General features: G+C 39.8%; 1 protein-coding gene across 7 annotated transcripts in view; it reads right to left on the bottom strand.

The window, feature by feature from the left end:
- Positions 1-283: 283 nt before the first annotated feature.
- Positions 284-13,489, bottom strand: part of LOC128879363 (cGMP-specific 3',5'-cyclic phosphodiesterase-like) — a 67,555-nt gene continuing 54,349 nt past the window's right edge. For 4 of the 7 annotated variants that reach the window (XM_054128478.1, XM_054128468.1, XM_054128442.1 and 1 more), the window contains 10 exons: positions 12,593-12,656; positions 11,401-11,496; positions 8,799-8,899; positions 8,576-8,707; positions 8,322-8,495; positions 5,876-7,729; positions 5,651-5,792; positions 5,453-5,575; positions 4,988-5,377; positions 284-4,475 (listed from right to left, as the gene is read on the bottom strand). In XM_054128478.1, coding sequence (XP_053984453.1) covers positions 4,432-4,475; positions 4,988-5,377; positions 5,453-5,575; positions 5,651-5,792; positions 5,876-7,729; positions 8,322-8,495; positions 8,576-8,707; positions 8,799-8,899; positions 11,401-11,496; positions 12,593-12,656 — 3,120 coding nt within the window. In that variant the 3' untranslated portion in view covers positions 284-4,431. Of the gene's footprint in view, positions 4,476-4,943; positions 5,378-5,452; positions 5,576-5,650; positions 5,793-5,875; positions 7,730-8,321; positions 8,496-8,575; positions 8,708-8,798; positions 8,900-11,400; positions 11,497-12,592; positions 12,657-13,489 lie in introns of all 7 variants that reach the window. The other 3 variants (XM_054128463.1, XM_054128488.1, XM_054128455.1) reach the window with 3 other exon arrangements.

The raw sequence follows: 13,489 nt of genomic DNA, 5'->3' as shown, positions 1-13,489 counted from the left end.
TGTTTTGTTTACAGTTGGTATCTCTGTCGGTAGCGTGCGTTCGCGCCAATATTCAAAGCAACGTAATTAAATCGTTCGTGAACCTGTGTTTGCTGCTGTTCTTTTTGAAACCTCGTGCCCTCGACGTTGCGTTAAATATATTTCGTTAAGTTCTCAAGGTCCGAGACCACTCGAGTATTACTTTCATATCGCGGTATTTACAACTCCGAAGGTAAGTAATATGCACCACGAATTTTTTTTCAAATAAACTAATAAAACCGATCAATAAAACGTACTCGTATAATATATTTGCGTGTGTTTTTTTTTAATAAAGAAGACGGGTTTACATATCGCATCACGTATCATTCGATTCTAAACTTATAATGGGAGTTTTGTTGTACGATTGATAAAGTTGCATGTACATTCACGAAATAAATAGTCGATGCAACCGAATGAAAATGATAGAAAATTTGGGTACTATAATTATTCGCTATAGTAATTCCGATCTAATGAATATAATAGGCCATGTAGAGCCACGACATACATATACATATATATTAATTTTCTCCATACAGTCCAGCATAAATAGGACAATCGACTGGACTACACTCGCATTCTTATCGTTGTCACGCATGCAGGCATTCGGATCGTATTATTTCGCACCTCGTGTTTATTGTAACAACATTATAATTTAATTATGAATAATGATAAGAACACATCGTTTAATTGTATCTAACGCAGTAGCTATCTACCAGTAACATTATAGAAAATACATAACGATTTTCTTATCGTCGGACCGATTACGTACGAATTGTTACTTGTTAATTGACATTTCCAATACTGCGAATTGCACACAAATTTATTTTGCCGATGTACAATTACAAACAAGAAAACTATTAACCAAGGGCATCGTCAAACTAACGAAACAACTTCTTTTGTAGCATTCGATTATTTTCTTTGTTTATTTTTTAAGGATATATCCAATTATCCAGACCTAATGTTTTTGAATACAACGATTACCTTTTTAATTTCATAGATACATTCGTCGTTTACTCGTTCTTTCATTAAATTTTGGAAATATCGAAAGATGATAAATAATCATTTTGTTCTAAGGTATCAAATGTGCGTACGTACTACATTAGTAACGAATATAGTAATTTAGATTTTCAAATGATCCGTCGTTCAAGAAAATAGTAAAGAAATTCGCAAGAATTATATTTAATATAAATATAACTTTGCATTTTTACGATTATAATTGTTTAAAAGAAACCTTATACCTCTGAACGTTGAACAATTTTGTATAATCGTTTAATAATACTTTCTTGGAGTCGCAGATTAAGTGTTTACAAAAAAAGAGAAATTATCGTAACTGCTTAAAAATAGAGCGACATTGTTCGATAGAGCGACATTGTTCCATAAAAAAATGAACGTACACATGAGCGTTAACACTGCTTGATGCATTGTATTTCAAATATCCTACTTTTACATTCATTCTTATAAATTAATAATGAATTGGTTTATTAATTTTGCACATCCTAAGATAGTACAATCATAGAAAACGGTGTAATACAAACACACGATATCTATAGGATGGCAGAAGAGAAGAATTTTCGAAGAACATTAATCGCTTTCTATTGGAATGAGGCATAACGGGGAACATGTATATTTAGGTGTTATAAATTCTTCGAAAAGTAGTTGGACAGAGTGGTCATTTATAATATTGAATTCAAATTTACTTCAGAAGCTAGGTCAATTTTTTACAAAGAGATTTTGTTTAGTCCCATTTTTATTGGTCTGTCTGTAAAGTTAGGTGTCTCAAGAGGTATAAATAAATAAAAGTTTTCAATATCTTTTGTCAATGTGTTCCTTGGTATTTTCTGTGCATTTCTTTGTCGAATATGTATATGCACGTTCATACGTACATATACATATAGAGGGTGTATCACGAATTTCAGACAGATTATATTTCGAATTTGGTAAGAGATCGAAAAAGAATTATACGATCTTCTATCTCTTATCAAATTCCAAGTATAACTGGTCCCAATATGCGTGACGTATCCTGTAGATAGATTATATTAAGAATTAGAAAGACTAGTAGTTTTATGCTAACTTAGTTGCTAATACACTTATATGATAAGTCATTTACGCAGAGCCTTTCCACATTACAAATAGGAAAACTGAAGAATTGTTTTCACGTTTCGTGTTTAAAGATTTGAAATCTATTTAGGTGATCTTGTTACACCTTTTATTTTCTGGTCATCGAGTGAAACACATACAAAGCTCTGATAGTTCCTGCATTGAGAAGATCTGGAAACTTTACCAGGGGAAGTTTGCTAAGCTTGCAACATTTTGACTGGGAAATGGATGACCTATCTATATTACATCGATACAGATATCAATTATTACTTTGATTAGTTATAAACTTAGACTTGTTATATATAATTACTGAACTGCAATGGCTTAATAATATTTCTTTACTTTCTGACAGTCAGAGGGACGACAGGTTGTAGCAGTACGTGATATTCGTTATCAACTTCCTTCCTCGTCTTCTTTTTTAAAAAAATAATTAAAAAGGCTATTAAAACGTTTTTACGTAGTAACCCTGTAATAAATGAAATTTTACGGTAAAATAGAACGATGTTCGAAATCACTCTGTATACAATGTTTGTGCATAGGCAGTTTAGTAATTGTCCTTCGTGTAACCAAAGTTTATTAATTAAATATGTATTACTAAATTAATATTTTAAGAGATAGTATCAACGAATTTTTCAGCTTTTGATTGATTTTGGTTCACGTACCGTAAACCCATACATCGTAACCATCTTTTGTTTTCATTATAAACAATTATGGTTATAATTCCACGCAATTCACTAACTAATTAACCTTGTAATTAAACGCAGGTATTGTTACTGCCTAAGTTTATAATGTTTAACTATTTAAACGGTCATTAAGATTTCATTTATAACTATAACAACAACGATGATGACAATAATGATCATTATGATATTATAATGAATGATGATAAATAGCAATAATTACAATGTTATTATTATTAACTCTCGTTCGTGTTCTACGCATTGTCACTATCTGTTTCATTGGAATGTCTATCTTGATTTTCATTACAGTTCAAAGGAAACTACTGCTGATATCGAGTATATTTTTATCAGAGCTACATTCCATATCTATTACATTTCCTTATTTCCGACTTAACGATAAATTTAATTTTTTTGCATTTTATTTGTAACATTGTCAATAAAACAAAAAAAAAATAAAAAAAAAAGAAAACTTCACCCTCGTGGCGAGTGCAGAAACGAATATAATATTTAATGAGGATGACAGACGCGAAAAATAACTAATCGAGCGAAGATACAACATTATCCTGCCGAAATTGTTTAACAAATCATAATTTTTCTAGCTATGAGCAAATGTCACTTCGTTTCATTCAATTTATGTGCCTTTTTAAGTGTCTAGTTTTATAGCGGTGAGTTTCTCTACCAGTCTTTTCTCCTTCTCCGTACCTAGGCATTTTAATTATTATAATCGTCATATTGAACCCTGTGTTTGACTGTGTCAATTTTTCGACAACATCTGTGTATGGCACAAATGGACATACAGGATGATTTTAGAAACTGAGATAAGCCGTAACTTTTTTCCAAGCGTAGATACAAAAAATTGATGTAGGAACAAGTTAAATATCGCGATGTATGTGATGTATATTTTTTCTTTTTGCATAAAAATGCACGAGTCCATTTGAAAGATAAGTGCGAGTGTACATCGTATTTGCATTCGTTTCGTTGAAAACATATCATTAAAACATAACCTTCATCGCGGTATTAAACTTTTCTTGCGTCAATTTTTTGTTTTCGTTTAAAAAAGATCAACTTGTTCCAGTTTCTAGAATTAGTTAACCTGTACAGCGAACATAACTAATATGTATACATTTCATTTCTTCCACGCGAACGTGTAAATTGCAGGGAAGACTTTAAAATTCATATTTTTCATCTCCTTCCCTATGTTGACCCTGTCGTAAAATTTAACGTTACTATCTGCCAATCTTAAATTTGTATTCTGCGCCAATGATTATGGTATACATAAGCCAGTTTCTGTTTTCCCCCCCCTTTTTTTTGTCTTCGTTAAGTAGATTCTTCTACTATACGCATTAGTACTATGACGATGGCAATGAAATCGTAAGCGACTGACGAAGAAATCGCTTCAACTGTCCGTTCGTATTGCAATTATTATTGTAGAAATTTCAATTAATTTTACAAAATTCACTTGCCCACGAGTATGGTCGATAAAAGGAGTTCCAGTTTTTGGCAATCTTGGAACGTGGAAGTCAATCATCGCTGTTGCTGCTAAAGTTGTAAGGAAAGACTGTTAGTACGGTAGCATTCGATGATCTAATTATTCAACCGCTGGTTGTACGTGCGATCCACTTGTTTCCAATCCATGCTAAAGTCTCCACAAACTGGATCTTCGAGCTCCCGATCCTGATCCTGCCGTGCATACACAGTGATCTCGTTAGATATAATTAACGATCGGGCTCCTAGTTCTATGAACATTACAACGTACACGACTTCGAAAGAGCTGATATCTATGGATTTAACCCTTAAACAACCGCGTGGGGTTAGGTCCGAGTACGAGACTCCTAGAATTGATACTTGCTCTTTTAGATATTTAAGGCTTAAGTGACAAATTAAGTAAACGTGCTTGCTTTTTATTACTTCTGCTGGAATGCACAACTTTTTCATTTCCATAAGTATATTTATTCTAATAAATAATGTAGGCTATCGCTGTAATACTTTAGGTAGAAACAATTCACGTGGTCATCTAAGGGTTGAAAATTCTACGTTCGGTGCTGGATGAGTTTGCTAAAATGCTGCTAGTCCGATTGGCTTTAATAATTTTTTAACAAGCTTGCGAATGAATTTCTCAATATAAATTAGTGGAGAACGCAATGGTACCGGCTTGTTTTACGACATCCTCCTCTATCTATGATTGTACCGACCAGCATGAGAAATGGCCACCATCTCTATGGGCAGGGAACCTCTTCGCTTGATGAGCGGTTCAGGAATAGAGTCCCTTTTTCCTAGTTCCCTCTTCCATTTAAGCCATGTCCCATTATCGTTTCCATCTGTGGATCCTCCAGAAAACATTTCTGGTCCTCCAGAACTTCTCCTCCTCAAAACCTTTTTCCGATTACGAGGCTTACCATTTATGCTACTCCTATTGAACATATCACGGCGTAATTCAGATATGTCTGCTGGCACTGAACCCCGCCGCGGAGACGGCATGCCAGGTCCTGTGCTATCAATTATTCTTGTTATTCCGTTATTGTTGCTAGTTCCGGTATTGTTATTATTGTTGTTATTATTTATTGGGAGATTCTCTCGTTCATCTGTAAAAGAACATTCGACAGCTATGAGAAACGTAAAGAAAAAATGGTGTTTGTAACGGTAAATACGACACGTACTGGTTATAGATAAAATATTGCCAAGAAGATTTCCAAGAGCAGTTTCTTGTGGAAGACTCGCTCTCCTAGGTGCCGCTACAAAACCTTCTCGAGGTCCTAAGGCTAATCGGTTGAAGCCTCCACCTGAAAAATTGACATTTTTTTATTAGCTATACTTTTTTATATTAAAAGCAGTACAAGTATTCTAATATTTTGTACCTTGTTGCCTAGTAATGTCAGCTGGTACAGATCCACGTCTAGAAGTATGATCGACTCTAGTAGACGTTATAGGTGGTACCGTGATGTCGTCTAGTCTCGATAGGAGACCAACTGGAGCAGACCCACGCCTTCTGGCCCACGACTAACGTAACACAGAATGTAATCCAGAATATAATAAACGAATCCAAGTACGTTAAGGTTCAGAATCCTCAAAGGTAACTTTACCTGGCTTCCTTTTCTGGACAAGGCGATCCCCTTCGGATCGTCAACAGCGCGTGGATCGACGTTCTCCTTCATCTGCACGTCCAGGCTTAGCTTGGCAACCTTGGAGCTTTTCTCCTTTACGGAATCGGAGTCCCGTTTGCTACCGGTGGACACGATCTCGTGATCGCCGTTGTTTTTCCGCGGCTCGCTACCGCTGTCGCTCGACGACGATATGCTCTGTATGAGGGGCGGTGAATCAGGCGGGCTACCGATGAAGAACACTTTATGACTTGTGAGTTCAGACGGCACTGGTATCGCGGTGAATCGCCTACCACTGGGGTCGGTCAGTATTGTCTTAATTTCTGGCACTGGCACTGGCGTTGAGTATCTTCGCAATTCGGGCTCGACGCACTTGCCTTTTGAGATTTGCGTCGAACTGCACTGATCCGATTTACACGACGTCACTGTAGTCCGTTGATCTTCGCGGTTGGACTTTTCCTGCTTCGTTTTAGACGTGGACTGCTCGGGTTTCGAATCCATCTCGCGACCGGTCAAAGAAGCGTAGAAACTCTGAGTGGAGTCGGTGCCCTGGGCGGAGGAGGGTCTCTTGTGACGGTTCTTGAAGCTAGTGTCGTCGACGCGTATCGTTTGCACCGAGTGACGACGATGATCACTCGGCAGAGCGTCGCATTTCGACTTGAACAGGTCTGTGATCGCGGAGGCTCGTCTCTTACCGCCCACGTCCACCGAGAGGAACTCCTTCGTGGTCTTCCCAGGCTTCGTTTGCGAGTCCTCGTTTGTGGGGGGCGTCCCGCAGCGACCGCCCGAGCAGGACTTGTCCTTGGTGGAGGACGAGGACGAGCTGGAGCTGTCTGCTTCCATCAAGATCTGCGAGTAACATTGCGACATTTCCGCGGTGGTGGACAAGTATCTCATTCTAACGTATGGTTGGAGAGGTGGGAAGGTCTGCTGTCTCGTCAGCTGCTTCTGGGAGCCTGACTTTTGAATATCTGGTTGTAGAACGGAGCTCAATCTCGACGCCTCGGCGCTGTTGGTGATGCTGGCTATGCTCGGCTCTGGCAGAAGGCTCTCTGCGCTGACTGGCCTCTCCCCGCCGTTGGCGTTCGGCGACAGCTCGTGTATGCTGCTTCTGGACGAGAGCAACGACAAGGAACTTGGATCCAGCAGGCTTTGATCTTCCAGCCTCAGCAACAGATTCTTCGACTTGCTTCTTTCGCTGGGCAGACTCTCGCGACGGATCGTAGCGCGCGGTAGCAGCACCAATGGCTTCGAAACGCTCAATGGAACCGAATGACGTCTTCCTACGCGTTCGAGGCCGACTCGCGCTGGCAAGCTCTGCAATTTAGAGGACTGACAGTACGCTGCTGGTATCAGCAAGTCGATACTCGCGGTGTCCTCGTCTCCCACTGGGTCTCCAGTCGAGCTGACGGCGTCCTCCACTTCCTCCAGCTCAGAGATCTCGGTTTCCGTTTCTTCGGCAGCCTCTTGGAGGTTCAGAGCCTCCCATTTCTTCTGATTGGCACGCAGATGCTCCATCAACGAGACGCTGAGCCCGTCGCCTAGAAAACGGTGCCACTCCTCGTACAGAGGCGTCACGACAAATTTGATAAATCCAACTTGTATCTTCGGTATGCTGGTGGTATGACGATCGCACAACGGCGTCACGGGCAGGTTCAATCGACGCTCGTAATCGCCTTGACGGAAGAATTCCTCGCATACCTTGTACGACCACTTTCTGGAGATGTCCCACGGTCGGCACGGGTTCGATATATCGGCGCATTTCAACGCTATCTGCAGGATGAAATGACGGTCGTCCGTGCGCTTCATTTCCAGACGGTTCTCGTCCAAGTAGTGCTGGAAAAGATAGCATGGTTTCAGAGAAGTGGAAAACTTAATGGTTCGAGTAGAGCGATACGCATTTCTTCTTTTCAGGAGAATTCAAAGAAAAATTAGACTTGATAGACTTGGTAAGCTTGACTCGAGAATCCTTTCGTATACTTGGATATGTTTCACATTCTGTTTCGAAAGCGCATAATACGTTTCGAAGCAAGAATCTTACCGAAGACTTCTTGCAGCCTAGAACGTAACGCCTTTCTCCACTGGGAAGCTTTCTTCCCCATTAAAAATACTTGCTTTAAGTTTTTCTTAAAAGAAGAAGTGCCAACACTGGTCGTTGTGAACTTTTAATTTATGAATCAACTTTCTTCCATGCATTTCGAAGAAACTTCTCGACGAGGGAACTTGTTCGAAAAAGCCACAGAAGCAATCCTCGCAACGCTGAGAAAAATTCAGCGACTCCCATAGAAAGTATTTTGCATTGTAACGCAACCATCTTATGACAAGGGGAGAATCCCAGACAAAAAAAAAAAAAAAGATCATAGAAACATTTTCACCCTAATAGAAGAAGGGCTAAGGTCATTAGTGCAGCTTTCATCGTTTCTCTCACCTTGAATCGAACGAGAAACTCTTGTTGGCGCGTGATGTCAGTCGCCAGAATCAGCGAGCTGATGTGTCGTTGAAGTTCTGGTCTCACGCTAGCTGAAAGCTGATCCGAAACGCCGCTCTCGAGAAGACATCCTATCGCCGACCTCCAGTGATGATTCTCGAGAACCGACTTGTTCTGAAATCGATAAAATCGTACGCGTTGAAACATCCAGAGGAGGAATTTCGTTTAAGCGTTCTCGAAAGTCGTCGACTCACTTGATAGAGAGCGGCCAAGTGATTGCTGGTGGCGACGAGGAACGGTTGATTGACGCCTGGATGATCCAGATCGTGCGTCACCGCGGCTATCAGCGATGCCATGATTTCCAGGCTGGTTAAGTGTGTCCTAATCTGTAAATTTACAACGGATGCTCTTCATTTTCATCCTATGTAGTCTCTATGTTTGTTCCGCGGAGTACAACGACCGAAAATTGCTGCTTACTTTTTCCTCTTGGAGGAAGCAATGCATCGCCTGAGTCACATCCGTCGCGTGTATACTGTTGTGGTAAGGATTTGTACTGTGATAACCCTCCTCGATGAACGCTGATATCAAACAAGCGTAGAGAGACGATTAAACAGTGTTCTCGTGTGTGCTTTGGGCTAAACGAGGAATTTAGAACGAGACAAACGCTGTGCAATGCTAGAGAACAGAGTGGAAGACTTCTGACCACATAAATGGAGTATTTTAGATTAATTAAACATGTGTTAAATATATAGCATCGAATTCATTTACTTTTATACCATTTATTATATATGTATTATATATTACTAATAATCGTATCCACCTGTTCCTTCGTTCATCGATACGTCGCTGAAAAATAAATAAGGGTGGAAGTTCGGGAACGACTTTAATAATAAATCTGAATAACGCATTAGTTGGCTGTCGATTATCCAGCGCTCCGAGTGTATGAAATATGATCCGATTATTAATTATTCGGACCTGAGAACTAAAATTCTTCGCCTCTCTTCCTGGTCATAAATTTCTCCATGTTAACTCTTTCGAGATCGATGAAATATTTACGTCCCTTTAAAGGTGAAGACTGATGGTTTAAAATTCTTTTTTATTAAAATATATTAAGAATCGTGTTTGCAATTTGAGCAAACTTTATTCAAAGAGGCCTATTCTTCTCGATTCGAATAAAAAGAAACAGAAGTCGATATCTCTAACGGGCCCCGAGATAAAAATTCAAATACGAGGGGAGTTTTCATTGGTAAAAAATTGAGAAAACTTCGAGGGCTCGTATTTCCTGAACAATTAAAAATTTATAGAAGCGATGACTTAAACCTCTCGTAATTTTAGGTGGATCGCGAGATACTTTGATCCCATAAAAATCCCTCGCGTGCAAGTGGAAAAATTAACGATTCTTTCGTGAAGAATGTTCCAACTCGCGCGAAGATGTCCTCCCTTCGAAAAAAATCGATTCTTTCGAACCCCAAGCTCACGGAGTATACCCCCCAAAGTACATTCACGGGTTGCTCTTACACGCCGCGGTGCATAAATCCTGTTTGTATGGAAATCTTGCACAGAATAAATAAATAATAAGCGTCGCGCGGGGCTCTATAAATACGAGTACCACGCCGTAAAGGGGGCCGCCGTTTCTCTTGCGGGGCTCTCCCCTATTGAATATTTAATGATGACGAATAGCTTCCGACCTGTATTTCAACTTGATGATGACGTAAAAATTTCGTGCCCGCAGAGAGTAAGAATTATTAATAAGACCGCAGATTCCCGACGGCCGGGCTGGGAATATCAGGAAACGAGGCGATACGGGGAGGAGAACAGAGAGATATTGTTGGGTAACGTTCAATTCCGCAAACGCGCTGAGCAAACGTTGCCATCTGCTGTCGTAATATTTAGCCCGCGAGTTGTGACGTAAAAAATACGCCCGTAGATAATTTCGCTACCGACTACGTTCGAAAACGCGATAACATTCTGTGGACAATTGGAGAAATTAGATCGAAACCTTTCGGGCACCTTTGTCTCGCTCGAAGTAAACGGGCCAGACGATGTACGATGGTGATTAATGGAAGAAAATAAATACTCGAGGTTACCCTATCGCGAAAGTACACGACAGACGTACAGTAACGTGTTCTTCAAAAGGGAGGATTTCGTTTTATATTAACGAAATACGCCAGTCACGATGTTTTGCGTAACAAGTATATACCTCGCTTTGCACAAGTAAAAATGACTATCTCGCTAGCTAGAGTGAATCTGCATAGAACCATTTTTCACGTCTAATGTCGCACTTTTTGCCCGATAACCCACTCCAGGTTTCAATTATTCAATAATCGCACGCCTTTTAAGCACGATCGAAACCACTACATACCACTACACACCTTTTTAACTATACATTCGTTATTTGCAAAAATATCAAAGAAACTTCCAAATAAATCTTGCAGATAATCAAGTTCTAAATGAAAAAGTTGCATAAGCTTTTCCTCTGCGGAACCTCATTATGCGCCGAAATTGAATTTTTCCCTATTTCTCTACTTATTAGAAGGATTATCTTATTACAACGTTACCTTATTATAATGTTAAAAAATGCTCCATTACTCGAGGATTGTCCAGCATAAGGAGCAACTCGTATTCATCGATTTTTCGCTAGAAAAGATAGTTTTATAGATCGACAGTTGTTTCGGAGCGTGCGAATTGTTTCGATCGGACTTGAAAGGTGTGCAATTTGTGAATAATTGAAACGTGAAATACTACGTAGAGCAAAAAATATGACACTAGACGTGAAATACGGTTCTATGCAGATTTAACGAGGCTAACGAGAAAATAATGTTGATTTCTATAAATTTGCAAAGCATTTTTATCGCGAAACACTCGATGCTTCCATGGAGCGATAGCGTTTAATATCGTGTTTGTCTCGTTCGCAAAGGGTTTTCCAAAGGAGCGTATCTCAACATTTATATAAGTTATACGTTTATATTAATTGTTAGTCACGACGAGGCTGTATCTTCTCATTAACGATCGTATCCCTTTTGGAAAAGCCTTAATTTCTTCTCAAACTTTCTTAGAATTATTAAAAAATATCGCTTACCGAACAATTTCCACACTGTGACCACGTCCAGATTGAAGTGCTGCAGAAGTCCGTACCAGTGAAAGAGGTGGACGCATAATACTGGCAGTGAACGACCTGGAAATAAAATCGAGCAAACTGAAAAGTTTCTGGATGACGAAGTCGAAATGTTCGAGGGTTAAGGTTTTGTTCTCCATGTATAGCACGTCAAATATTATAGGTAGATTGGAAACGTAACGACTCCGTGTTAGCGCGAATTTCCGATGCAACTGTCAATTATGGGTCACCCTGTACGTATTTGCTTGACTGTAGCCCGCGTTTCGCGTGTCCCACAATCGTGACAGATGCGAACTCGAAGTGTAAACCAAGCTAGCGTGTCGCGAAATTGGAACTCGCGGACGAGGTACAATAATGGTAACGCGAGAACTATTGCGAGAAGGAAACTCGGATGGAGTGAAAAACGAGGATGCGTCCCGTGGATGCGTAAATATAGAACTTTATTCGTATAATAGCCAAACGAAGCACAGGGAGTTATTTACAGTTTAGCATTCTTCTAACGTTCATTCAAAATTTACTTTCTATTAGTATTCGCTCGAGATCAGTGCGATGGAAATTACTATATCCATCGTTAACTATCGCTGCTATATATAAAATCATTTGGTGAAATTGTTAATGATAGGTTTCGAGAAGAAGATAAAAAGTTAAATTTGAAATTTCATCGAACGAAAGAGTTGTATCGTTCGTTCGTTATCGGAAAATTGTTGCACGAATAAGAGTTTCGCTCATTTCGGATGCGCGCGCGTTGCTTGCATTCGTAATGGGATTCGTAATGGGATACCATCCACGCCACGGCATTGTTTTTGTTGGTAACCACAATTCCTCCCCCTTAACTCGACGACATCTTCTAAAATTCAAATCGACCAACGACCAACAAGGACCCCGCGTTATCCGTATGAATTTTTAGCAGCGATGCATCGCGGAATTAATGCGGAGGCGGAGACGTAGCTGCTTGTAAATATCGTTTCGCTCTTCGTCGCCTTCGAGACGAACGGAATTAAGGTTGTATTAAACATTTGGAATATAATTTCTTTGGAAAATTCTTTCTTTGTCGATAGCTATGATGACCAGAAGAAGGAAAACAAACGTCGATGTCTAATGAGAGATCAAGGGGTTGAAGTAGGACGTAAATGTACTATTTTTTGTAGTTGCTTACCTCCTGTCACTGTTTCTAGCGTAAACGCATTAAACCGCCAGTTTCCGGCCTTTTGTAACGCGCACTGCAACAAATCATCAAGGCACAATAGATCAGCGACAGTGAAATGGACAGTTTCGTCGGGTAGAAAGGGTCGAAACGTGTCAACGTGCACAATGGTATTGTAATAGAACGAGCACATCCATTTCTCGAGACGTACGATAAATCATTCGGGAACTCGCGACATAGTCTTGCTAATCAAAGTCTTTCCTCGTAATTTAAACGATCGTCGAGGATATTATGCTTCGCTCATTAACCGTTTCACGATTAACTGCTCTTGTAATTGTCAGACTTCAGCTTGTAAATTATTATTCTACAAGTTGGGAGACAGTTTGAGGAGCTATTCTTCAAACCCTTGGACGTAATTTCTTGTCTCACAGTTTGGGAATCAATGACGCAGGCCTACGTCACTTGGTGTCCCTCAGGCTGAAAGTCAATGACGTAGAATAAGGTCGTGTCTAAAAGTTGAGAACCATTGACGTAGTACTACGTCCTCGTTTATCCATGGCCTACGCTTGACCTCTTATGCAAACGTTGGTCTTTTACCAATGATCTGCTTTTGTCTCGAACGGAAGACCTCCACTTCAAATGAAACGTGCTTCATTTACAAATCCTACCGTGATTCCTTTATGCAAAGGCGGATGTTTTCAACGATATGGAAATAGGGACTACAGTATTCTTTCGCTAATTGATCGCGAATTGGATCCAGGGGAGGATAACCAGAGCTGTCTCTGTTAGCTGATCCAAGGACAACCACCGTTCCACTTTTCACAATTTAATCATAACAGTATGATATAATATCGCGCATTATTGAAAACGTGGAAAAAAAAGTTTCAATCAAAAATGTTCATCATTGAG

Source organism: Hylaeus volcanicus, chromosome 1 (assembly GCF_026283585.1).
Source record: "Hylaeus volcanicus isolate JK05 chromosome 1, UHH_iyHylVolc1.0_haploid, whole genome shotgun sequence".
NCBI lineage: Eukaryota > Metazoa > Arthropoda > Insecta > Hymenoptera > Colletidae > Hylaeus > Hylaeus volcanicus.
This window is presented reverse-complemented; position numbering and strand designations above follow the sequence as displayed.